The sequence below is a fragment of the Haemaphysalis longicornis genome, unplaced genomic scaffold (assembly GCF_048455015.1).
Source record: "Haemaphysalis longicornis isolate Haplotype H1 unplaced genomic scaffold, Haemaphysalis longicornis Haplotype H1 scaffold_3, whole genome shotgun sequence".
Taxonomy (NCBI): Eukaryota; Metazoa; Arthropoda; class Arachnida; order Ixodida; family Ixodidae; genus Haemaphysalis; species Haemaphysalis longicornis.
The window spans coordinates 192,891,020-192,918,194 of record NW_027526335.1 but is presented as its reverse complement, the minus strand read 5'-3'; the positions used below and the strand labels follow the sequence as shown (position 1 = coordinate 192,918,194).

At 48.3% G+C, this 27,175-nt stretch overlaps 1 protein-coding gene and 1 long non-coding RNA gene across 2 annotated transcripts in view; both read left to right on the top strand.

Annotated features, from left to right (window-relative positions):
* The window catches only part of LOC144175917 (uncharacterized), a 138,776-nt gene that overhangs the window by 81,080 nt on the left and 30,521 nt on the right, over positions 1-27,175 (top strand). Inside the window, exon 4 of the mRNA XM_077704991.1 lies at positions 249-556. Within this exon, the coding sequence (XP_077561117.1) occupies positions 249-556 (308 nt within the window). The remainder of the gene's footprint in view (positions 1-248; positions 557-27,175) is intronic.
* LOC144175918 (uncharacterized) lies at positions 13,241-17,169 on the top strand. Its single transcript, XR_013323712.1, has 5 exons — positions 13,241-13,437; positions 14,586-14,754; positions 14,950-15,095; positions 15,182-15,304; positions 16,354-17,169. It is a non-coding gene; the product is annotated as an uncharacterized LOC144175918 (long non-coding RNA).

The following is a 27,175-nucleotide window of genomic DNA, read 5'->3' as shown; positions in this document are numbered from 1 at the left end:
AGACAGACAGACAGACAGACAGACAGACAGACAGACAGACAGACAGACAGACAGACAGATTTTTTGCGTTAAGTAGCCAAAAAACGCTATCGCTTTCAAAATTAAACCAAATAACCGGGGTCTCCAGAGGCTGCACAATTATCCAGAGGCAACGGGACATAAACGAGCACTCTCTGCCCCAGTGTCATGGGGCTCAAATTTCTACTTCTCACCCGCCTCACTTTGTCCCCCACCTGTACACGTCGCAGGTCTCGGTTCGGCGGGCCTGAGCGGCGGCGAGCAGTTCGGCCTCGGCCCCGGCCGGAGTCCTCTGCCCGGTGGCGGTCCGGGCGTCCCCGGCGGAGGCGGCGGGCCCCTGCACCACGGCTTCCCGCTGCCCGCCACATTCCCCTGGGCGGCCACGGCGCGAGGCAAGCCACGGAGAGGCATGATGCGGCGGGCCGTCTTCTCGGACGCCCAGCGACAGGGGCTCGAGAAGCGCTTCCAGATACAGAAGTACATCAGCAAGCCGGACCGGAAAAAGCTCGCCGAAAAACTCGGACTCAAAGACTCGCAGGTGAGGAGGGCCTCTGCCGCTCAATGTGCCGGCCACGTTATGTCTGGATTTAGTTTTCTATCCCGTCAAGACGTGCGAGCCCAGCTCCGGAGGGGACGGAAGATGCGGATATAGGGGAAGCGATGTGAAGCCGGGAGGGGCAGGACGAGATACAAAGGAATCAGTTCTTGAGCTATACGGCGTTTCATGTGGTCGATGGTTTGTAGCATACACCTCGGATCATTGAGCACGCTTACTATACATCGAGGTCAGTGGCGGTCCCAAGGGGGGGGGGGGGGGCGAAGGGGGCGATCGCCCCCCCCCAAAAAGGTCCTCAGCTTCTTATTTTTTGTTTTTTTTTCGAAGCATTCCACTTGCGCGAGGTTAAATCCCACTTGTGTGAGGTCGCAAACGTGTTGCGACCGTCAGAAATGAAAGCTCAAGTCAGCCGTAGCACCGCCTACTCCCCGTAGGGGAGTAGGCGGTGCTACGGCTGACTCAAAAACCACTGTGTCGCTAAAAACCACTGTGTCGCTAAGTTATTTGTGCGCAAGCGGGTTACACAACATACACGCACACGCCGGCATGGTTATAACCTCCTCCGCAGAACTGGCGCAAGGAGAGGAGCGGTTCTTATTCGCCCCACAAAAAAAAAAAAAAAAAAATTCGCCCCCCCTAAAACCAATCTCTGGGACCGCTACTGATCGATGTGGCAGTCACCTGACGCCGGCCGGTGACATGGCTTGCTACTGGAGTACTGCGGGGCATGACTCAGTCATCCGAAGGAGAAGAGTGAAAGTCCAACTGACTTACTTGCTCTAGCATTTTATTCCGCTTGACGACGGCGTACCACCCCGGCGAAAAGAAACGTTGTTTAAGTTTACTTAATTACGTACCGAATTACTTGAGCAACCCCGGTGGTTGCTTACTGACGCGACGCATACCTTATATCTCTCTGTTTCCCTCTGCGTTACACTGCAGTTCCCTGTCAAGGCGAGATCCTTAGATGTTCGTGAGCTTCGCCGTGTTTCCAGCAGCGTGATAGTAGTGTCGGAAGAACCTTTAATACATCACGTCAACACAGGTATATTCACTATCGGGCGTTAGTAGGTAATTTTAACGTAGCTTCTCGAGAGGTGGCGCCACTTATCCTGCTGCATGCCAGCCTTGACTAGATGGCGGCGCTTCCAGCTGCGCTAGCACTGAGGGTGGCTTTACCGGCTTTTACCCACTCTTCCGGTGACTCCCTGAGACTTGTGAAATGCTAAACGTCCCCTTCTTTCGCCGTGAGCGAAGGACGCGCCCACCGACCCGTTCCGTCTTTGTGCATCGTCTGCGCAACGCGCAACTCAGCCCCGGAGTTTTGTGGCTTTCTAGCTTGCGGTGACCGCGGCGGCGACTCCCATAGAGAGTGTTCGTGACGACGCGATAACATCGCATCAGCCATTAGCACGCTAACAGCCCTTCAGGTGCACACTGCGTTTTGCACCCGCTCGCTGAAGGGCGGCCTGTAATTATTTGAAGGCGTCCCACTTTCCGACTGCTTATTTGTGTCAACCAGGGAGCGGACATTTCGTCGATAACCTTCTTCGCAGCGTTGCCGTTTACGAGTTTGCAATGCTAAGTACACCGGACAAGACACTCCAGCTGGCGCCTTTCGTGTACGGCCGGCATCTGTTATGCATACGACACGAGACCGCCCATAGTCGATCACCTGTGGGCGAAGTACCCCGTGCGCGCCACACATCCACTCGTGCCAGCAGCGCTCGCCCTCCCGCCGCCGCATTCTGCGAGGCGTAACGAGAGGTCCGTGCTCACGATCTGCGCGCCACGCAAGGCAGCAGGGCGGCCAGACGCGAAGCTGATAGCCGCCAAGTACACGGGAGTCGGCATTTTATTACGCCTTCTGCCCTCCCTCCTCCGCCGGCGCGCACACACCCCTCCCACCTTGTTCTTGGCTCGGCACCGCCGCAGAAGATGATGACGCTGATGGTGATCGTTTACAGCGGACACGGGGGCCTGCTCGCGCCGCCGCGGCCTGAGCGATGTAACTCTATTCCGCGGTGGGTGGGGCCAGCTCGCGTCTCTCACGATAGATGGCGTGCCTGGCAGCACGCCGGTGGCGGCGCACATCACAGGTGCTGGTGGCGCGGGAAGAATACGTAGGGGAAGCAACGTTCGGAGGGGGAGATATATACCAATGAACAAAAGCGTACTCCTAGCACCTGAGAATAGAGAACACGCCAAGAGGCTGAAAACGGCTGTACTTCGTTCCCGACGCTTTTAGGTGACTACGACGAAGCGGGGGGGTATAAATAATGGCTGCCTAGCGGTTAGAGCTTGACAAACAATCTTAATAGCCATTACCTCGCTTCGACCTTAACCTCTTCATATAGGTTTAGGCCTTTTACTGTAAGCTGGTGCGACCAGTGTACAGAACTTCGTCTTAACTTCAGGCACGTAGATAAGTTGCTGTTGTTAGAAGGCAATTAACTCGAATTTCTTCGAAGACGTAATGCGGCCTGTGTATGTTCATGCTGTGCGCCGCAGTGAACAAGCCAAGCCACGGAGAACGCACGGGATGGGCTGTTTCCTCTTTGTCCTTTGTGCCTTTGTCACCGTTCGCAGTGTCACCTTTAAAAATAGTGTAACGTAGTATTTTGGTTCCATACTGCCGCTACTGTAGCATGAAGATCGGAAGGAAAAAGTCGAGACGTCGAAGAAGTTTTAAGGTTAACTTGTTTACTTTACAGATGACATTGATGACATTTGGCACATACAAACTTGAAACAATTACACTTATTACATAGATGAAAGAGGCAGTCAAAGATTCAGAGTACTTAGCGGGACATAGTTGGCGGGCGAATGGCTCCCGGCGGGAGGGCACGACGACGAGCGGCAGAGTGCGGCTCTCCTGGTGTTGCTCGCCTCTCCCGCTCAGTGGCCAGAGGGGCCGCGTTATATTTGCTTTGGGGGGACGCATTGGGGGAAAAAGCGCATCCTAGCGTGTGCGGACCGGGTGGGAAAAGGCTAAGGCACACCCGCAGCCAATCAGGAAGACGCTTCTTAGCTCCAATCAGACATGTCCCTGCCAACGTGAAAATGACCAAAAACACAGACACAAGGTTTCGACTCGAAAGCGCGCACTCGGAGAATTACGGGCGTAGAGCAAGTAGTTAGACAAAACACACTAAAGTAAACAGGGAAAAAGGGAAGGTCGTCTGAAGAACACGGAGCCCGAAGGCGAGCAGCGCACACGCCACAGGGGGAATGGAACGCCGCGGCCGTGGTAATACAAGCCGAGGCGAGAATTCGCTTCCCCCAGCAGCCGTCGTCTCCCGGTCGGCCGACGGGCAGACACACTCGGCAACACGTTTCTTAGAAAAGCGGGGCCTCGGTGGCCGAGCCGCGTCCGAAGCGCTTTTACACACAACACTTTGGAGGAAGAGCCCCGGCGGCGGCACAGAACTAAAAACAACTAGAAAACATCATCAGACCTCCGCTTCGCGACAATAGTATGTGTTACGACTGGCCCAATATTATCACCATAAAATGGCATAGTAAGGGTTGCGCATACGCATTCGTCCCTTGTGCTCACACTCGAGCAGGCATGAAAGCGCGTTTCACTGTTATAACGCCCTATCTTCGGTATTGCACGCTTTACAGGCGGCGCAGTTTTTTTGTATTTTTTTTTTGCTAACGCCACCGGACCAAGCTCAGGCTTAAGCAGCTCCACTGCTGAAAGTGGATTTGCAAATAAAAGAGGAAACTGGAAGAAATAAAAACAAAGGGTTTGTAATAAGTCAAAGGCTTGGGCTTCACTCTGCAGCTCCTTCACGTTTAAAAAACGATTGATTGATTGATTGATTGATTCATTGATTGATTGATTGTAGGGTTTAACGCGCCGACGCAGCGCAGGCGATGAGGCGCGCCGTAGTAGAGGGCTCCGGATTAATTTTGACCACCTGGGGATCTTTAACGTGCGCCGAAATCTCGTACACACGGGCGTTTTTGCTTTTCGCCTCCATCAGAAAAGCGGCCGCCGCGGCCGGGAAACGAACCCGCGACCTCGTGCTCAGCAGCGCAACGCCTTAGCCACTGAGCCACCGCGGCGGCTAAAAAAAAAAAAGAAAAAAAAAAACGATTCACTAGTGTCAGCCTTGCTCACGAAGTAGTGGTAGCGCGTGGAATTGTTGCGAGCATTGAGACTCACTTGAAAGTTACTCGTTACGATCACGTATTTTACTTGGTCACGCAAAATAGATCAACGTGCGTGGGCCTTGAAGCAAGCCTAAGGGACAACCTCAGCCTCACTCATGTTAAACTTAGTCGGGTGGGGTCAGTGCCAAGACCTCCAACTTATTTCATCTACAGCGTGTCGCATATCTTACATCATTTCAGTCGCACCTGATATTCTAACGTCGAAAAATCAAATTGTCCTTTTTTGTTTTCGTGACTAATAGACAAAGACAATAACATACTTTTCAGCAGCAGCGAATTAAATTTATCATGGCGAACAGAGAGTGAGCACCTCGTAATCCTACGGGAGGGAGGAAAGTACAGCACGCGGTCGATGAACAATGCAGGATTTCTCCGCACTTGAACGCGTAGAGTACGAGATGGGCGAATGTCCAAGAGCTTAGAAGACAGGGAGGGGGAAGGAGTGCGTGAGGAGAGAGAGAGAACAACGGGTGGGTAATCTCGGGGCTATCACGCGTACGGCTAAACATGACCAGGGCACCCGATGAAGACATTAGAGCCGGGCAACACCTCCGCCATAATTCATGCGGAGGAGCTAACTCGCTGGCAATGCGGACGACACCAGCACTCGCTCTTCCCCGTGCGCTTCTCGCTCACTCAAGCTGCGGCGCCGCGAACCGAGATTGAGTGAGAGAAGGCAGAGGGAAACAACGCAAGAAATCGAGCAAGCAAACAGGACTGCGATCACTCCCGGCTCCTTTTTTGCGTTTAATGCCTCCCGGGAAAGCGACGCTGAGAAACGCGCCGATAGAGAGAGAGAGAGATGAAGTATCAAACAAAGCGGTGAAGCCACATTGCCTTCGGGGAGCCGGCGACCACGCTGCAGCCTCGGGAGTAGTCTTCCGCACAACGGGGGTGTATGATTGAGAGAGAAGGGGAGATCCGCCACGGACAAGAAGCCGAGGAGGCCTGGCAGCTCACGATCTCCCTTGTTCCGCAACCTGCGCGCACACAGCTTGCGTGCCTCCACACCCCTCGGCCGGTGTGGCGGAGGCGGCGTTACAGATGCCCCGAGGAAGCCCATAAATATCCGCGATAAGGCCATCCGTCGCTTCATGGGGGCGGCTGCGGAGACGCCCACTTTCTGCGGCGGCCGCGGGGTTCATGAAGACGTGCGAGTAAAAGAGAAGCATCGTCGCAGCCGAGGGATGCCTCGCCGTTGTTTCTTTCCAACGCTTCGGACGACGCATCATCGAGACAATGAACGCTACGGCATAGAAGCAGGCCCTGACGCTTCGCCAGCGCCGCAAGGCCCGTCGCGCGACAAGAGCTATCAACATGGCTGGGCTCAAAAGCCTGACGGGGAAGAAGGCGCCTGCCAAAGAAACGGCCTGACGTGTCGACGTACCAGGGCCTTGAAACGACTCTCAGGCTTCTGAGCGCGCATTCAGAGTGAGGACCTGCACCCTTCATAAGACGTCTGCAAGCAGACATATTCCTCTGGAGTGTGTTGCAGTCGCTCTTCCCGCCGTCACGATCAATATTCGCGTGTCGTAATCTATCTACGTTGTTTCTTACCAGGCATCATTTCTTTTGTATCGTATCGTTATGGGTGTGGTAATTGTTTACTTTGCATGGGCTGCTGTGATCCAGTACAGCTATGCAACAGTTTATTCCGGATCACAAAGATACATAGACGTAGGCAAGAACGCCTTCATAAAGGACGGACTCTAACTATAGGTTGCCGTCACTGGCGGGACGCACGATACGGCCCACTTCGCCGAGGCAGCGCGACTGGCGAGTGGCTTGTAGAAGACAGTCACCTTCATTGGGAAGACGAAGATCCAGAGGCGAAACTTAAACTCTTAAACCCATGGAGACAAGGCTTCCAGCGCAATGGCGTGCGATAACATGAGATGTTGAGAACACAAACTGGCAGTGTAGCGCCCTCGAGCAAACGCGCTTTCAGTGCTCGCCAAGACGCAAGCTTTTTGTACATGCAATTCCCAACGGTCAAACAGGCGTCGAACGTATTGCGACAGCGTTTTCAAACCAGAGTCAAGCACAAACAAGCAAAAGCAACTCCCACTTGCCCGGGTGGAGGTGATTCTCCATAAGTTGTTGAGCAGTCAAGCACGGTCACTGCGCATGCTCAGGAAGTTCTTCCAGTTACGCCTCGGTGACACAGGGGACAGCCACCGCAGTGCCGCTTGAAACTGTATGTCTGAACTGGTTGCGACCGCTGGCGATACACTACCCGCCCCTGGGGGAGCAAACTGCGCCGCTCGCAACGCTTTAAAAGCGGCGCATGACAGCTGATTCGTAGCACTGCACAGCACTGAGGCGCAGGGGGTTTGAAGTGCCAGGGGGATATGTTATGCCGTCAGTAGGCGCCGTATTTTCGCAACTGAATCATCACATGCTACGTTCCTGGCCGTCGTGGGACGGTCGTCCACACTGAAGACGAAAAGCCATGTTAGCGTAGATATTATGGACGCCAAAGCACGCACAAAGCGGCGGAGGTAATACCAAAGGCCGATGAAACCCCACAAAGGTTAGCTTGAGCAACTCGAACTCACTAAACACTACGCTGTTGTCCCGGAGGACTCCATGCTTAGACACCGAGTGACGCGATTTTAGATGCGAACGCATCTCATTCACTCGCCTTGTCCCTGCATCCATCCGGCGTTGTCGGCGTCCACCCCTCCCCCATTCTCCTCGCCGCGCCAGCTGCGCTCTCCGCCGCTCACCCCCTCTCCTCTCCGATAGCGAACACTCTCTCGCGAGGGGCATTGGATTGGATTCGATTGGCTTGGCTTGGATTGTATTGGATTGCATTGAATTTGGATTGGATTGGATTAAAGTGGATTGTGTTGGATTGTGTTGCGTCATAGCCGCGGCAGACGCACTGGCGCCGGCGCATGTGCAGTACTCTCTCTTCCGCGGTCTCCTCTCCTTCGGGCGCGCTGCGCATATAACCGGTGTGCCGCTCTCTGGCGGCCTTTCGGTCGACGGTTGCTCTCCGCTTGCGCTTGAACCCCCCTCAGCGTCGCATCACACCAGGGTTCCCGCGAGGGGAGGTGGGCGTAATTTTTTGTGCTTGCTTTTCATGCCGCACGTGCCGGCGCCGCCGTTGCCTTACTGCGCCGTTTGGAACGCGCCATTCACTGCCACTTTTTTTCGCTTACGATCGTAAAAACCAACCCAACGAGCGTTCCTAACTCAATGAAGTCGGGCGCTGCCGGTTAATTAAGTATATTTTGCATCAAATAAATCTGCAGATTTTTTTTGAGCTAAACAACGGGGAGATGTATGACAAGCGTCAGCGGTTCACGAGTTTCGAACGGTTATGACTATATAAACCGCTTCGTTTTTGAAGCCTCTGTGGGACGCCGTTCTGCGCTCTCCGCCGCTCACCTCCGCTCCTCTCCGATAGCGAACACTCTCTCGCGAGGGGCATTTAATTGAATTGGATTGGCTTGGCTTGGCTTGGCTTGGATTGGATTGGATTGGATTAAAGTGGATTGTGTTACGTCATAGCCGCGGCAGACGCACTGGCGCCGGCGCGTCCCCTCCCCGTTATGCGCGCTATAAAACGCGGTGCCTGCGCCGCTCCGCTCCATCGTTCCAGCGCCGTTCCTCCGCTGTCCAACGCTGCAACGTGAACCCCCTATGCGTCGCATCTACACAGGGGTTCCCGCGAGGGGAGGTGGGAGTTTTTTTGAGCTTCAGTTGCAAGTGGGCCTTGGCTATGGAGGTCAGTGCTTGGTCGAGCCGTTCCTTCGGGGGCATCGAAGTCGGGAGAAAAAGTAACGATGTCGTCAAGGTAGCTACGGCACTCCTTTTACTTCAAGCCGCGTAAGATGCTATCCATCATTCGCTCGAAAGTGGCAGGACCATTAAGAGCCCGGACGGCATTACGTTAAATTCAAAGAGGCCATCAAGTGTGTTGAAAGCTGCTTTGATGGATCAGCCTTCGCCAGGTTCGCTTGCCAATATCGGGAGCGTAAATCAAGTGGCAAACAGAATTGAGCACCCTTTAAGCATTCTGGAGCGTCATCAATGCGCGGTACAGGGCACAGGATTTTGCGCGTAATGGTGATTAGGTGCTCGTAGTACACAAACAATCTAAGGGAGCCGTCTTCCGTCGTCCTGAGGTCAACGGGAGAGAGACCCATGGGCTTCTAGAGGGCCCAGTGATACACCGCTGGAACGTGTCGTTTACCCGCTCATCAATCACGTGACGCTCGCTAGGGAACACCATGTACGGTCGCTGCCTCATTGCTGCGTGTGACCCATCCAGTATCGATGGAATGGGTGAGGGTAGAGGTGTAGAGTCAGTGTTGCGCCCAGTGAGACGAATATAAAGAACAGTGGAGAACTAGTATAAGTTGAGCTCTCTGGGTGGACTCGAGGAAGTTGCTAATGGAAGCGTTAAATATGTCGAAAGCTGCAGGGTCGTAGGAGCAGCATGCAGTACATCGTTTTGATTATCGGGTTCCATATTCAGCTCATCATCTTGATGATTGTGGATCCTTAATTACCCGACAGAAGTCTACAGGGTCGAAAGAGCCAAGAAGTCCACCGCACAGCAAGGACTCGCGGGCGGGTTGGTAGCAGTCATGACAGTTTCAGTGGAACACAAAGACAGAACAGCAAAAGGCGGCGGGATACACCTGCGGCGGAGGGAGACGTCAGGCGTAAGGGTTCAGTACAGTCGAAGCTCGTTACAACTAAGTAGTATCGGGACATCAAATTAGTTTTTTATATCTGATATTCGTTATAGCAGTACAGATAAAAATCGGCTCTAACAAATCAAAAATCTGGTTTGCGCAAAAATACTTGATTCGAAAATGTATTTTTTTACCTCGAATTTAGGCCTCGAACCTCAATTTACCGGAGCATGAGTACGAGAAATTAAAACAGAACAAAGTTTACTTGACAACGCAGGCCGGCGTCATTATCTATTCAATGAAGGATGTGATCATCGTCTGGTGGCTACTCATAGCACTGAGCAGGATGAAGTTTTCCACAGTGTCTACGAACAGAGGACCTTTATACCTCGGACGACGGAGGTGTTTTTTTTTTTTTTTTCAAGTGGCTTCTCAGACTCCTGGTCAAATATTTCCTTCGTTCTATCCGATATCGCGCGTGGCTCTTACAGTTTCAGTTTCGTTATAAAAGTATAAGTGTCATTGAAATAAAGCGTGACCAACCAAAGTTTGTATTTAGTTCGCTATAGCCCATAATTCGCCACATCGGTGTTCGCTATAACAAGGTTCAACTGTTGTACCATAAAATAAAGTACAGCGAGCGGGTATGAATGATAACATGTTCGTAACATGTTATCAGATGTCATAGCGTGTATGATAATATTTGTTTCTGCAGCAGCGAGCAGTTCATCGTAGGGAAGGATGCAGTTGTCTTCAGTGGGCTCATCTGGTAAGACAGAAAACTCATCGTCGGCATGCACACAGTCAGAGTACTGTGGCCATACGAAACGTCCTGCCTAGAAATGGTGTCATTAGAGCACGCGCGATGCACAATGGATCGATGGTGTAATAACCTACGCGGATAGAAACGCGAACGGTACAAGCATGCTAAAGCATCAAAGGGTTGTGGGTCGGTGGTTCGTAAGCATATACCAAAGAGGGGGTGTCATGACTATGCAAATTAAGCTGCATAGGTCGGCTCAAATTACGGAAACTGATGCTCGGGTGTCAACTATAGTGAAGAGTCTCCACACTTTTGACTGATAGCCGCGGTGGCTCAGTGGCTAAGCGTTGCACAGCCAAGCACGGCCGCGGCGGCTGCTTTTCTGATGGAGGAGAAAAGCAAAAACGCCCGTGTGTACGAGATGTCGGCGCACGTTAAAGAACCAATACAGATCTAAGCCTGGATGATACGCTTTGGGACTGCATGGATTATGAGCGTGCTTACCGTACAAGCCGCACGTCAATGTACAGAAAGTCTGTGTTTACCGTCAAGTGCCTTGAAAGCAAACTTGCAATGCAGGTGGTCAAACTTAATCTGCAGCCCTCCACTGCGGCGCGCCTCATCGCCTGCGTTGCGTCGGTGCCTTAAACCCTACAATCACTCGTCACCTTTGACTGATTCGTCGATCATATTTGCATGGGAAGGAGGAGGCTTAAGCGGACATTTCGGGAGCACAACGCAGCTTTCCGTTTCCCTGAGGTATACTGCTGGGACGGTCGACGTGGCATTGGAGGAAGCGAGCGGCAGCGGGGATCAACGGGTGGTGGAAAGCATGTTGTTGGAGGTCAGGGGAGCGTACGGCGGGTCAGTTGACTTTCGATGCAGAGCAGGCGAGGGGCCAATTGTAGGTGCGTAGTGATAGGAATAGAGGTATGGCCGTGGAGGACCGTTGGGAGGCAGTAAGCGTCGACGACAGTAACTCCATGACATGACCATTGTCGCGAGAAGCAAATCGAACGAGACAGGACACCAGTGCAGTCGCCCGGAGCAACACTCTTAATCTGGTTCCATATAAGTTCCAGTTAAAAAGGGTGATCCATATATTTTATGTGGATCCGAACGAAAGAATAACTGGAACGAGGCATATAGGTGGATCTTATCTGGAACCGTCAGCTTGTTTTCTTTATGTTCGTGGTTTTTATCTGGAACCGAAGAAATTGGGTCATGCGATGTCGGCGGTTCCGGTTACTGTTCCACTTATGTCCCAGTAAACGGTTGGGGAGAATGCGTTTGTATATTTTTTGCTCGTGTCTGGTTCCACATAACTCGTGCACGCCAGTGAAGTATACACTCTTTCATGCATCAACTGGAACAATGAACCGCATATATATTAGGTGCTTCTTGACCCAAGATGCACGTGCGCGTTTAATATACACGCGCACACCGCACATAAAATATAATGAACTTCGCCGACATCTGTGAAACTGCCTTGAAGCAGTTAACTTTCATATTACGGCTAAGCTGTAGTTTTAGTGATGTCCTTTGACAGAAAACGAAATCCCACTTTTTTTGTCACCGCCGTACAAAGCATTAAAAATGTCGAGAGGAGGATATCTTAGGCAAAAGAAGAAATTGCAGGAACCCATTTCCAGGTGTTCTGCGGCGCCCAAACCGCTTTCGTGAACATCACATTTTTCTAATTTGAGGCGTCAAGTAAAAAATTACCAGTGACTTCAATTTGAGAAGGACTAAGCGTCTTCCCTTACTCCATATGCCGTTCGGGCAAAGCCATAGTTGCTATAGCGCTGAAGAATTCGTGGTGCTTTTGTGAACATCTTCATTACGAAATTCTTGTTGAGGCCATTACATTTTATGCATTTGTTTACAAAGCTTCGCAGAAACGGCAGTTTTTGTTCAACACTCAGTCATCATCTCGCTGTGGTGTAGTACGCGCTCAATGGTACTTAGTCCACGTTACTTATGTTGTGATGGGGTACATACATAATGGTAACCGACTGCGTCACATTTTACACCACACACATCATGCTACGCATGCAGTTATATGCTTAGAAGTTAGTTTGTGTATTTTGTCTCGTCCCGGCTAGTAATTTTCACAAGCAAAAACAAAAGCCTCTTTGCAGGAGGAGAATGACACAAAACCCGGAGAACTAAATCTACCCCGCGGCATCTGCCTTACATTCTATATATTTATACTGAAATGACATTCTTATTTCAAATTATGCATTGCAGTATCGCGAAAATTCGCAGTGTTACCCTAATGTTGTTACTTGCCGTAGTAATTCAAGTTCACCGAATGACCTGCCTTCTCCTGCTGGTCCCCCCGTTGCTCTTTTCCTGCACTATTGGTGTTCATGAAGAAAAACTGCTGGAAAACGGGTAGATGTATTAGCGAGTAATCACACTGGATTCACTATGCGGAAGTAGTTTTCTATAACGTGGGTATCAAAGAGCGTCGCAGTATATATTATTGGTATTGGTAAGACTTGTTGTCAAGAGAACGCAGTCAATAAAGAAGCGTCGTTTTGTTTTCACTGCAAAGAACGAAATAAAGCTGTCATCAAAGTGTATGTACACATACCGCACGCGCTCACGGCCCGCGGAGAGAAACAACTTTAGCCCAACTAACGTGTTAAATTGGCTAATATCTGAGCTCTTTGTTCCAGCCTCAGAGCCGCGTAGACGTCCGCTTAGACGCCTACTATCATTTTCCGAAGCAAATATAAGCGATCAAGGGTGCCGAGCTTGTGATCTCTTCCGCGGACTGGTCACTGGCCACGGCGTGCATCCATGCCAAAGGCACGGAGGAAGAAAAAGTTGGCCGAAACGATTACGAAACGACCGCCACTTCGGTGCGGCATGCCGTGCGCATGCGTTAAACGCATGGAGGAAAGAATACAAGGCAGCGCCGCTTGCGTTGATGCATGGTATAGTGGGACGGCAACGGGTACGACGACGATGAGGGAAAAACGGGACTGCGTGAACACTTTTCAGGACAGCAGCGCCCCTACGTCTCAACGTTTACGGAAGCTAGATTTTGTTCTTCCGCATGCAGCGCCACTAGTGGCGTTCTATGGCGGTTTTCTCGATTGCTCGCGTTATGCGCCTGATGTACTAAATGAACTGTCGGTCAGACTGGCGGGAACGGTTACCAGTTTGGTTGTGGCGTGAAACTGCGGATTTCTTCATGTCCTCGGGCTGTATTTACTGTTCGACGAAGTCAAGTTTTGCCGGGAGGCGCAAAAAAGGTCAGTGCTGCTTATTTATGTTCTGGTAACGGTTGTTGTTCTTTGACTTGTTCATCACTGCGTCCGATAAACGTGCCGCTCCGCTGCCTGTTCGATGCGAGAAACGTTTGCTGCCGTTATTCATTATAGCTTGTGTATTTGTGGGTCGGAGTCGGCTTGACATTTATGACTGCGTAGGTTAGCTAGTGCTATTTAGAAAGTGGCTGGTGCGCGCATTTCTCGAGTCTGCATGTCCCCTTATGGTGTGGTGTTGCTTAGTTGTATATTGACGGTTGCTGTACCTGTCAGCGGTACTGAATCTTCTCGGGTTAGTCGCACGCTATTGTCTCACGCGCACACACTACACAACATGTTTGTCGGAGCGTCTGTCTTTAGACTTATCGGTATTTTCAAACTTCCGTGTTAATTGCGTTGTGTTGGTCTTCTGAGAGCCATAAATTTACTGTGCTAATCACGCTATTCCGCCTAATGTTGATGTGCGTTCAAAGCGTTGGCGGCAGCACTGCTTTTTATCTGTGCTGTGTGTGTAGTTGTTCCTTGTTTCTTCCAATGCCTTCGATGAATTCAGATGATCTATTTACACTAGTCAACGTTAGTTGGCTCCCTGACGTGTAGTGAAATGCAAGGAAGTGGTTGTCTGAGCAGTTGTGTAGTAACAAAACGTTCCTTTTGTGGAGGGGACGGCAGGTGGAAACACGTAGAAACTGTGTTGCCGTTTCTATGCTGTCAATGTCAGTGGTAACCTGAGACCTCAGAATAATTACCCATAAAACTCACGTATGGACTATTAGAAGTTTTAACGTCACAAAGTAAGTTTAAAAATAATCCATTCCTGCCATTTTATCCTATCAATGTCAGTGGAAGCTCGAGAGTTGGAATAATTTTCAAAACGCTCGGGTGCAAAGTTGTTGCATCATGATGTGCACCAAACATTAATCCATTTCTGTTCTCCTTTGAACGTAGAAATTGTACTCCAAAAGCAGATTGCTACATTCTGTATTCATACTGTATGACCTGTTCAGAAAGAGTATATGGCTGACTGTGGAGACATTTGGCCCTCCACTGATAGGTTGTGACAAATGTGTTTGTTCCTCTGCAAAAAAAAAATGAAAACAAATTATTTCCTTTCTTTACATGCTCCTGCGAAGTCATGGTTGTGGCATTCACTGGCTGAAGACATCTTTGGCATGCTGATGGGTCGTCGGGGAGAGTGTGGCGGATTATGAATGCCCTGTGGAGCTCATAAGCCACAAAAAAGTACTTTTTGAGTCGTGCATATTGTGCAGATATTCACCAGTTCGCATAGACCAAGGACAGGTGAGCTTAAAGTATGTTCAAATATTTTCATATCTCAAATTGTTTAGCAAGAAAAGATTATCAGGGCTTCCGCTGTAAAAAAGACATTCTACTTTCGTGGAACGAATCAGACATTGTTCAATATTTTCTCGTGCTCCCTGGGTAAAGCAAGGCATAAATTTATTCTCTGATATTTTTGTACTGTTTATTTTCTAGGCAATAGGGCGAAGATAGATTTAAAACAGCGGTACAAGGAATGCATAAGGCCATTTTAATTGTATTTGGACCCCTTCTTGGAAGTGTATCATCAGAAGGCAACACATTAGAGCTCTTGCACGGGACGAAATCATTGCATTCTACAAGTAAGTACGCACTGCCATTTTTGGGTCTTTCGTGGCGCGTTTTTAGGTAGTTTCTTTATAACTAATGGTTTGAAACTTCTTTTCAGTGACAGCTTGGCCTGTGGCTCAATGTGACAGTACGAGCTTTTCTGAACACGTCAGCGAAACTTTCCTGGAAGTGCACTTTGAGACGGCCCTGGCAGAAACACCCGGGTCTTAATTTTGGTTGGGTAAGCTGGCATTTTGTTTTTGCGAGACTCAATTTCTGGGTCTGTTCGTCGTAATAAAATCTCACTGTTAATAAGTTATCGTGAACGCCAATATTGGCCATTGTGTTCACATTCCGCCTATTACGGATGCTCCAACAGTGACAAAAAAAAAACACTATTTTGTATTTTAGTTTTGTAAATATTTAGCTTTTACACCTTGAGAGTTGTTGCTGTGATTTGCCAGCACCACGGACACGCCCAACGTGGTTGCTGATACAATACGGTGGCAACTGCCGATTTAAATTTCCCGCTTTTAATACGCCCGTAGCACCAATAATACTCCCAAATACAGGCGTAGCATAAGTAATGCTTGCATTGGATTTTGACAGGAGGTTAAATAAGGAGTAATTTTTTTAAGGGAATTGTTTAGAGCACAGAAAGTGACGTCTGCAAGAAAATGTGCTGTAGTTGCGATTTATAAGAAAATTGAGCAACAGCCTAGTTCAGCATTAGTCAACTCAACTTCTCACCTCATACCACTACGAACCATGGAGGTAATACATATCGAGAGGGAAATATTTTAGGTGGAACTAATTCCACAAAAAATTTCTGCCACAGTGCGATATTTATAATTTCCTATGACTGGCCATTTATTTCTTTGTGGTAGAAACATAGTTTAGCTGTAAGTTATAATAAGCCAGCCTCACTACAGCATTCTAGAAAGCACATTATACAGTACAGAGAACATTTTTTGCAGAGAGAAGGTGTGTAAAATATAATGCCGAAAGGTGATTATAGTAATTATTATTTGATTATAAACGAAACGTCTCAAGGATAAAAAAACCTTATATTCAGGATACCGAGGCAGCAAAGTTAGATACTTTCCAGAATCAGGGCAATTTCATTCATTGTCTGTGGTGATATTGTTTAGCGCACTTTCACCTTTAACAGCACTCCCAAAAAAACCCAAGAAATCACTGATTTTAAATCAATTACTGTGTTATGAAAGGGCCTAAGCAACTCGCTCATTTAAAGCAACCATGTAACAAAATTTTCTTGTTTCCTTGAAGGTACATGAGGTGAGCAGTAAGTCTTCTCGAGGCCCGGTTATTCTGAGAGAAGGGACTGGCGGCATCAATATTGCCCGCAAGAAACACATCACGGATTCGCCGCCTGCATTGTCACTTCAGGATGTGGTCATCCTCTTCGCCGCATATGTCATCTTTTTCATCGTGTCATCATGTTCATATGGTTGTGTGCCTTTGGAGAGTTCTTGGGACTTTTGCAGGGAGTTCTAGGAAAGCACAAGAAGTTTGGCAGCGGCCTGGTGTCATTTAGGTTGGAGTCTCTGTTGAAATACTTGAAGTGTTCAGCTCTACTTGGGATTTTAAATTATTGGTAGAGGTTAAAGTATCTCTTTAAAGGCATGAAGGAGGTCAGATGAAAGGCATGAAGGGGATGAAATCAGATGAAGAGGTTTAAGGTTCTGGCACATGCAAGTTTCATGTCAACTGAACACTGAAGTCGTGCCTTATTTTTCATCATTGGCACAATGCGCAGGCTGCCTTTGAATCTATAGTGGGTGTTAATGTAGTTCATGGCACCGCATTGTAACGTCCTTATTATTCAAGTGTAGCTCATGAGATTTTTTTTCATGGCAGTGCTGCTGCTGATGCAAAAGTGACAGTGATTATTACGCAGATGGCTTCCGCCTTCATTGATAAATTTTAGTACCGGATGGGAGCTTACACCCATGACCTAGAAGAATTGAAAATGTGCGTATTTGGCTTGAACAAGTTTTCTTCTTTGAACAAAGCTGCATTTCGTGCTTGGCAGAAGCAGAGCTTTGGTCACAATTACACTGATAGCAAGACGGGGGGGGGGGGGGGGGGTTATAGCACGCAACTGTGAATTTCACCTAAGGTAAAATGTTGAGGCTGGAAAAAATGCTTTCAAGTCTCCTTTGTAAAACTGGCCACCTGTATGTTTAAACGCTGGCTTCTTTGGTTCTTAAGGATGTCTGACTTGTTCCCGCTTGAATTGATGACGTATATAATTAGTCTGCTTGTTAAATTTTAATATGAGTAACATGCTTCCAGCTACCTGGTTTGCAAAATTATGTAAGTTTCACACTGGCTTTTGTGAGACTTCTTGGGATGAATTATTTTAACCAACTACAAATTGTTTGGGCAAGTAACATGCCTTAAGTCAAAGGCCTTTTCAGGATGCTCATAAAGTCTATGTTGCCTACAAATAGCTTGATGTTACACTTATGTCTGGTGTCAGGAAACTACTATCTTTAATAATCATGTTTTAATGGTGGCATACTGCCACATGTGACCTCTCGTGTCAAAATGTTTTATCGTTAATCTTGGCTCGAGCGTTCTTTTCCTAAACTCTTGCACTGCAGTGTTGTAGGTTTGTGATAATACAACCGTGTATGGCTTGTTTTTAGGCATTTCCCTACAATTTAATAGCAAACTGCATTTTCCCAAACAGTTATGCGTAAACATAGTATGGCAAGCGCAATGAGTCATTCCGCCTTTGAATTACCTTAGTTTATCTGATAAGACAGCATATTTGATGCTCACTGTTGTATAATGTCTGTGTCAGTGCCGCGGTAGACGCACACGTTTATTTATTTGTGAAGCAGTTGCCCCTAATACCGTCTTTATTAACCATGTTTTTGAGTAAAGGTTAATATGTGAAAATGCCACTTGGAGCCTAGTGTTATCGTTTTGGTATTTATTCCTTGTACGTTGGTCATTTTCTGTGCAATTTAAAATAGACAGCTATTCAAATCTGAAATGTATCATACTAACACCCAATAAAGTTGTATAGTATGTTGAAAAGCAGTGTATGAGTCATAATAGTTGGTTGCGTGCGTATTTTAATGCAAGTATATTGTTTCTTTTACATGCAGCTGAAACCCAGAACAGGATTCTGCGGGTGAAGCCAAAGACTGTGTGCCGCTCTAGGTGCCTCAGACCAACTTTTATATAGAACTGTGCTCCGATAGGCAACTGTTGGGAACTGTCAGGGACCACACTGCTGCGGTGGTTTCTGTTTTCCAATTGTTGGTAGCACTGCGGGTCATATATCAAGGCTGTGTTAAAATGGTGCTTGCGGTTTCCTGCTGATACCAATGCATCCGCCAGCCTGGCATATGACCTCGGTGTATACCGACAGGAAAGCAGAAATATTGGAAAAGTGGAGTCCCATAGACAGCTTCCCAATGCCTATAGGAACACCGTTTTATATAAACAGCTGGCCTGAAGGTACCTGGAACGGCGCACCGGATAAATTCCATAATCATTTTACATGGATCAATGTTCCAGTAACTTAGACTACCCTTTTATTTGGAACAGTGATCCGCATACTTGTATTTGGAACACCGATCCACATAATTTAGTTGCAAAAATATGTGGTGCACTGTTCCACTTAATTTTCAGGATATGTGGAACACGGTTCCAAATATATAACTGGAACTTTTTTGCAAAAAAGTTCCAGTTACTAAGTGGATCTTACGTGGAACCAGATTAAGAGTGAAGTAAGGGCATTCCGGTATCTGGTCAGAACTCGAGCTTGAGGAAATGGTTTCGGCAGAGGCTGGGCTCGGAATGACGTTCTTCCTGTTTGCGGAAGCCGTCCGGGGACTTAGGCGTAAATGATTGGAGCAGCCGCAAGAGCGGGTTGGCCAGAAGGAGGCAATGCCTCAGTTTGGAAACTTGGGTGGTTCGGGCATTTATGGGTTAGCTTCAGAGGACAGGTGACATGGCAAAGTAGACTGGCACTTTTTTCACGGACAACCTCCTTTATCCGCAGCAGCACAGACTGGTCCTCGAGGTCAACACTTAAACTCGCCTGTGACTCGTTCTGGACGAACGGGCGCCGAGTGAAGGCCGTTTTCGCACCTTGACGTAATGGTAGCGCAGGTTCGAGATGTGTCTAACGGGGTAAGCATCTTGTTTTGCAAGAGGCATCTGAAGGGAATCGTCGTTGGTACCCTCGAGAATATGTGTTTCCTGTTTCCGGCGGCACCGCAGACACGATGCAGCAGTGAAGAAGTCTTCGATAATCGCTGGAATTCGCCTTCAAAGCACTTATCAGAATTAATTGCCAGATAAATTTTTTCATTAACACCGAACAGAAAAGAATTAGTACATGCTGCAGCACAAAAGCCGCTCTCAAAAAATTGGGCCCATCTCCCCGCGAGGGGGACTCGAGTAAATGCGTCGCATAGGGGGTGGGTGTATTGCGTTAACGTTTAGTGTTTGGGGAGTTGGTGGTAGTGAATGCGTTGTATCAGCAGCTTCTTGACGTAGTTTGAATGAGTCAACGATATAAGGCGCGTTCGTAGCCTCTCATTCTGTGTCGGCTTTGTGGCGCAGTGGGTAGAGCACCATGTACATTGCGTTCCACCCTCAGGGTCGAGGAATCGAAACCAGGCGCCGGATAGTATTTTTTGAATATAGTGTAGGGGGAGGGGTGCGGACTACGGCTACGGACGTCAACGCGGGTGACATCGTGAGTTACTGAAATGCAATCTGCGGACGATTTCACGTCAAAGCATTGATTCAGAAAGCGTTTCGCTACTGCAGATTGATCGCATTCCAACAAATTTCTCCGGAGCAGCTGTGTTGGTTTTTTTTTTCTCAATATTATTCTGGTTTTAAAAGAAAGAAAGGAAGGAGTGTTTTTATCTATTTTTTTGTTGTTGTTTTGTGTTCAACCGCTCACATTTAGGGACGCGTATTCAGAAGGTCATGGGTTCGGGTGCACACAAGGAGCATATTTTTTTTTCTTTTTATTTCATTTAAAAATGTAACACAAAATCCTCTTTCTACGCTACAAAATGAACTGCTGCGCTATGACCTGTGCTCCCTTCTTTATCGATGAAAATATGTGGTACATCTGCTGAGATTACGGGGCTATGAAGCGGTGCCTAATTGCCGTCCCCTCAGTAAAAGATAGCATGCCATCGCATCTGTGCAAACGTTTTGTCAATGACATACAAATCAAGCGAAAAAAAGAACGTTCACCCTCCCCGAAGAGAGAAAAGTAGCATCTGCACCAGCAGCTCGGCTTCCGCTCTCGTTTCTTCCCCCCCGCCTTTCGGATGTCTCAATTTCGCTGCTCGCGTGCCGCCAAAGAAGAAGAAGCAGGGAAGACGCGGAGAGCGGCTCGATCGAGCCCCGGCGGTTTCATTCCCCCCACCGTGCCCCTCGTCGTTCACCCTCACCCACGCCCCCCGCTAATACGGCCGTCCGGGATGCATGGCTTAATTAAAAGCGCAACAACTGAAAACCGAGTCAGGGCGGAGTTTTAAAGACTCGGGAAACGATCTCACCTTACCGCCCCCCTCTATCTCGCCACTGCTTGTTCGTTTTCTCTTTTGTTTTATTTTTAGATCCTCTCGGAGAACTCCGGCACAGGCGACGCTTTTTTTTTTTTTTGCATTTGCCCTTTCCTTCAGGCTGTTAGGCTCATTTCTATACCCTCCTTACTTCTAATGCTAAGCCTTCGGTATGAACATCTCTCTCTCTCCCACGATCTTTTCCCCAACTTTCTCTTGATGGCCTTTATCATGCGCCGTCTGAATGTTTTGTTTTAATTGCATTGCTGCGATAGTTTTACTTCTAAACTGCGAACCCTCCTTGCAATCGCTATGTTCTACTTCGTGCGTGCGCGCTGAGTATCGATTAACAACGTGCCGAAATATTTTTTTTTATTATTATTTCTCGTGGCCTCGCATATATTCTGGCCTTTAGAAGAGACCGGTGGGATACGCAATGGCTTTGAGAGGAAACGGTCTGGCCGGGCCGGGTTTAGGAGTAGCGATGATGTAAATAAGAAAGAAAGAAAAAAGCGGAGAGCAGAGGAAGGGGGAGAGGGTGGAATGTTGGAGGATCGCCATTAGGGATTTTATTGCGGGGCGTCGCTGATGTTGAGAGGTCAGCGGTGGCTCCGGGGTTCCGGGACGTATTTATTAGTTCTCGCGTTTCCACTTAATTGCCGCCGCGGACACGCCGAGTATATATATATACTGCCGAGCTCTGGCATCGGGCGCGCACGCAGTCGTGTGGGCGGACGACAAGAATCGCTGCAGTCTGTTGGGCGTGAGCATATATCGCTCGCCGACGAAACATTGTTTAAAAATTCACGATTAACGCGGCAGGTATTTCGAGTACCTTAACAATGCCATCTGCCGAAAAAATAGGTTTTTCAAGCGGGAATCTTTGAACATTACAAGAGTTGTTTAGAATGATGAAAAGCATTAACGACATAGGTTTACATATCCAATGATTTTACGTTCATATTCTTTATTTTCACCTAGGGCTCGTATGCTCACGGGAATTCTATTTTAAAATAAACATTCTGCGTATTGCGCTGCACGTCTGGAGATGCCGAGAGTAAAGCTCACGGCCTGTGACTATAGAGTTCATGCACTGATCGAGCTCAGTGACCTTGACAGCTGGAATGGCGTTGAAAGACAGCTCTCCAAAACGGATCAACTCGTGTTACTAACTTGACAACCCGTTTTGCCAACACAAAGATGTTGTTGTTGTTGTCGTCGTCGCCGTCAATGATAATATAATAATGATGATGATGAATGCGGCGGGAAAGTGCGTGTAGATGAAACTAGCTCAATTACCAGTAGCAGACGATACCATCACGTCTTTTACTCCTGTATGTGTAGTTCATCGTTAACCTTCCTGTATTTCTTAGACACGGAGTGTTGACGTTCTTGGTGTAGACTGTAAGCCCTCTTCGAGCGCTGGCGCCACCTGGTGAAGAGAAATTAAACGCTGGTTCCGTGAATCTCATGAAACACTAAAAACCATGGCATGATACCCTGAGGTATACTGACAGCGGCCAGTACAGGGATATTTGGATTATTCCGCGGAATCACGTGAAACGTTATCTTGATACCACATATTCTCTTCGGCGGGGATCTCCATTTCAAGTAATGACGGCGCAGCTTTGAGTGGCACCCAGACCTGGGCTGGAAGCCTGCCGCCGCTGTCGTTGGAACGCCGTTGGAACAGTTGAACGCCGCTGGCGTTGCACTGTTAGGACAATCTTTGTGACTGTACAGGTTCAGTCGCTGCAAGTCACTACAGTTGAACCTCATTATACTGAACACTGATATTGGCGGTGAGATCTTTGAGTGGCGCCCCCTGGCTCTGACGTCGGCTTAGGGATTCGTGCCGCTGTCGTCTGCTACACTCCGCTTGTGAGGGGCAACAGTGCCTGGGCTAGAAATCGCCCGCTTCGTTGCTGTAGTACGTTAAAAAGCGTATTTCTAGCGACTCAGTTATTTTGCCAGCTTCTGACGCATCTGAATAATTTGAAGCTGTATCCCCCACAAGTTTGCAACACACGAAGAGATAGAGAACAACTTTGTTCAGAGTATCGGTCAGAAGATCGTGTGTAACTCGTCCTTTCTTGCTTATTCGCGAGGATCAGCGATCAGAGCTTCTCGATAAGTATTCAAAATGCGTAGACTTCCCTGCAGTATTTTTGAGATGCTCTTATGAAGACTCAGCAGTCTACTACTACTTACCAAGCAGCGGCCTCTACACGCTCATCGCACAGCAGGAAATAAAGCGGCTTTCTTCAGTTTCTTTCGTTGTTGTCTTGTATCGGGTTAATGTTTCTTGCTTTTTTTTTCTGCCCTACGCACTCATTTTTCTGCGCCGTCACCAACTTCTTATTCGGCGGTTTCGGGATGTTTGGGAGCCACACAAAGGTCGCGTGGATATTTCCTTCATTTTGTATGGCATACATTCCCTTCTTCACAAATTGGCTTTCATTACGGCTGCGTGCAAGAAGGTGCATATCCGCAGCGTGCTTTGTTTATTCACATGCAAATACAATGAGAAGGTTTGTGCTAGGCCACCGCGATCGCGCCCTAAACAACGTGGTCCACAGTACTCGAAGGCGGCTTTTGTGCTCCGAATTTCTATCGTAATTATATCGTTATCATAACGAACTGACTCTCAACTCGAACAATGATGACATGATTACGGTGTTGAAGGCATGATATACTCGCTAACTAACCTAATAAAGACTATACCTGCATATATTACAAGACTCGAAACCGAAGAATTCCAAGTAGCTCTTTATTGCTTTTCAAACCTTCCAGGCGCGAAGAACAAATCCTATTCTACTCGGGATGGCGTTCTGTGATTTGAAGAAAATTACTTTTACTCTCTTGTCCTGGACTAAGGACCCGGCCCACTAACCAGATCGATTTAATTGTTAAAGTTTTCCCCTCCTCCCCTTACTCCTCCTCCTCCTCTTGAGTGCAGTTTTCCTATAACGCATATCCGAATATCGGGAAGATATGGCTGCGCAAAATGTTTGAAATATCCCTCCAGGTCTTAACAAACATATAGGTGTTACTATAAATTTAACGAAGACGTGACTCGTTTTGCTCAATAAACCTCCATATTGGTTAGATGCCTGGTATAGAATCAGCACGCGCGTATATACACACTGGGTTATTTGGAACTCAACCTACAGTTTTTGCAGTCTATAGTGCATGTCGGCCAACTTTCATGCCTTGACAACGTAAAGTGATGTGACAAAACGCGTTCGAGCGTTCGGCAAGGTTGCAAGAGCTTTTTTACCTTACATATGATTACCGGGAATCGTGATGCCTTCTGCCAAAGCCGACAGCCCTGAAGGCCTAGAATTTGTTTTGGTCTTCCATTTTCGCTGTGATCGGTTAATAGCAGCTGACTGTTCCTTTTGTTCGAATGCTTACATGAGAAGCTGACGCCTAGCTCCGACTCTTCGCGCTCCGCACAGGACCGGCTTCGCAAGGAATGGGGTGGCGCCGGCAATGTTTCTCCCGTAGCGGTATCCAAAACTATACTTTAATTGACACCATGAGCTAGTGTATGCGATTTTAAGCCTATTATTATGATAAAAAGTTACCCACACGCCAATTCTGGTGCGGACAAGCATCAGACGTTGACCGAGCGCAAAGAAACAGCAGGGAGAGCGATCCTGAGTGAAGCAGACGACAAATGCGAGAATCCCTAAGCTGACGTCACGGAGGCGCGCTTCGCAGCGCCGCCTGTGTTCGCGCTCACCGCCAATAGCGAATTATCGGCTGTGGGGAACTAAATACGAACTTTGGATGGTCCCGCTTTATTTCAATGGCACGAATTCTTTTATAACGAAAGTGAAACGTGAGGGCCGCGTTTACTATCGGATATAACGAAGAAATATTTGACCAGTAGGCTGACAAGCCATTTGGAAAAACTCCCGCAATCCGAAACTGCAGAAGTTGAAGAGGCCCTTCTGTTCGCGTACACTGTGGGAAACTTCATCCTGCTCAGTGTTGTGAATAGCCACCTGACAAAGATCACATGCTTTCTTGAAAAAAAATAGGAAGGCAGTGCGGTTTTGTCCTAATTAAATTTGTTTTGCTGTAATTTCCAGTTTCATGTTCTCGTTCATTGAGCTTGAAACGCTGCAAAGAGAAAGATAAGGGTTACCTTCTTTATAGCAGGTTCGAAGATTAAAGTAACGCATTTTTGTATCAAGGACTTTTGGGGGAGCCAGATTACCGATTGGTTTGAACCGATTTTTAGCTCTGCTGTTACAACGAATATCGGGTGTAACGAACTGTCATGGTAGTACTTCGTAAAAAAATTGGGCCCATCTCCCCGCGAGGGGGACTCGAGTAAATGCGTCGCATAGGGGGTGGGTGTATTGCGTTAACGTTTAGTGTTTGGGGAGTTGGTGGTAGTGAATGCGTTGTATCAGCAACTTCTTGACGTAGTTTGAATGAGTCAAGGATATAAGGCGCGTTTGTAGCCTCCCATTCTGTGTCGGCTTTGTGGCGCAGTGGGAAGAGCACCATGTACCTCGCGTTCCGCCCACAGGTAGTGAATGCGTTGTATCAGCAGCTTCTTGACGTAGCTTGAATGAGTCAAGGATAAAAGGCGCGTTCGTAGCCTTCCATTCTGTGTCGGCTTTGTGGCGCAGTGGGTAGAGCACCATGTACCTTGCGTTCCGCCCACAGGTAGTGAATGCGTTGTATCAGCAGCTTCTTGACGTAGTTTGAATGAGTCAAGGATAAAAGGCGCGTTCGTAGCCTTCCATTCTGTGTCGGCTTTGTGGCGCAGCGGGTAGAGCACCCTGTACCTTGCGTTCCGCCCGCAGGGTCGTGGGATCGAAACCAGGCGCCGGTAAGTATTATTTTTTATAAAGTGTAGGGGGAGGGGTGCGGACCTGTTGTTGAGAGCGAGGAGGGTAGCGTGATGCGGGAGAGGAGGAGTGGGGGAGAGGGCGCACCTGCGCGCTGAGCTGTTTCGGACGGACGGCGGACGCTACATGTGAGTTAAAGAAATGCTCCGCATTTAAAATAGGTTCGACTGTACAAGTATTGAAGGGCTGATGGCGCCTTACGTCGAACCGGCACGAGGGAAGGCACGCGCTCGCGGGGGTCACTTGGCCGTTCCTTGCGCAAGCCTCCGTAATAGCGTTGAAAGGAGCGCTAATTCCGTCTTCATCATCTCTGGATGACGCATGCTCAGGTGGATGGCGACAGGTCATAGGCACGGTCCCTCTGGAAGCATACCTGCGATGCCACCACGCTCCTCACTCTTGCCTGCATAACGCCCGCAAGGTGCGACGCACTTCTGGGCACCAGGCTTTTCGCAGGCCGTGAGAACATTCCCTGCCAGCGTGTTTCCTCTCTTCAGCGACAACCACATGTGGGGGAGGAGTAGAACTTGGGGAATCAGGTCGGAGAGCGTATGGCTCCACGATTTGTTTATTCCAAAGGGCGGCTGACAGGTCGGATCTGCAGCGCGACGCTCATTGGGCACGAAGTTGGAAATTCCGTATCACGGCAGCCAACGACAAATCGGCTGTAGCTTTTGAAGCCCATCTAAAATAAGCCATCGTCCATGCATAGTGCACGTAAATCTGGTTGCGGTCTAGGGCGTAAGTACAGAATGGCAGATCACCGAGACAAAAGTTCTTGGGCATAACCTATGTCAGGCGAACGCTAAGACAGCAACGGTCTGTCACACTTTTTGTAAATAACATTGTGTACAATTAATGTAAGGCCAACCCGTCATCGTCGTCTTCTCGTCTGTTCTCCTTCACCATTATTACCGCCGAGTTCCAGGGCGAAGAGTTTCTTCGCCGAAAAAGAACCGCAAACCTACCAAAGAGGATATAACATAATGCTACACAAAAAGGTAATCGAAATCTGCGTTTTAACAAGCGGCATTTACTTCTTTAGAAACTTTCTTATCGGATGATTTAACTTACATGATTTTCCATGCAACGTTAACGGGGACCAATGAATGGTCGTTTAAGTGTCTTTATAAGCTTGAACGCATTGTGAAAGATAAAAAGTAGCATGCCTAAGAACAGTCTCACTGGCCAGCCTCTTCTTCTGCCAATAAACTTTTACTCTCTCAGAAAGCTATCGCCAGCAGGTAGCTCCATGAGGCCTACACGTCTTGCATATTCTTCTTTTCTTCTGTAGGAAGCAGACTCGGTCAGTGTGGCTTCCTACATGCATTTGGAAAGCGTGGGCCCGGCCAGAAGTGGGAGCGGTGAAGACGAGCTCTTGCCCACAGTCGTGTTCGATCTCCTGTGTGTCGCGTTTCACTGCTGACCCTGGCCAGGCACCGCTGATGATGATTGTGGCGCTGATGATTACGATGGCGATGGTGTCGCTACACTTCTATCGCTTTGGTTTTTGTGCGGAATTAAGCACTATTACGGCCTATACCTCAGCCGGTTGAAGCCTCATTTCTGAAATCTCCCGTATTTTCCACTTCATAACTCGCTGCAGGCAAAGGTTGTTCCGCGTTAGCCTAACTATCACGCTATGAGGTCTCACGCCATTAACCG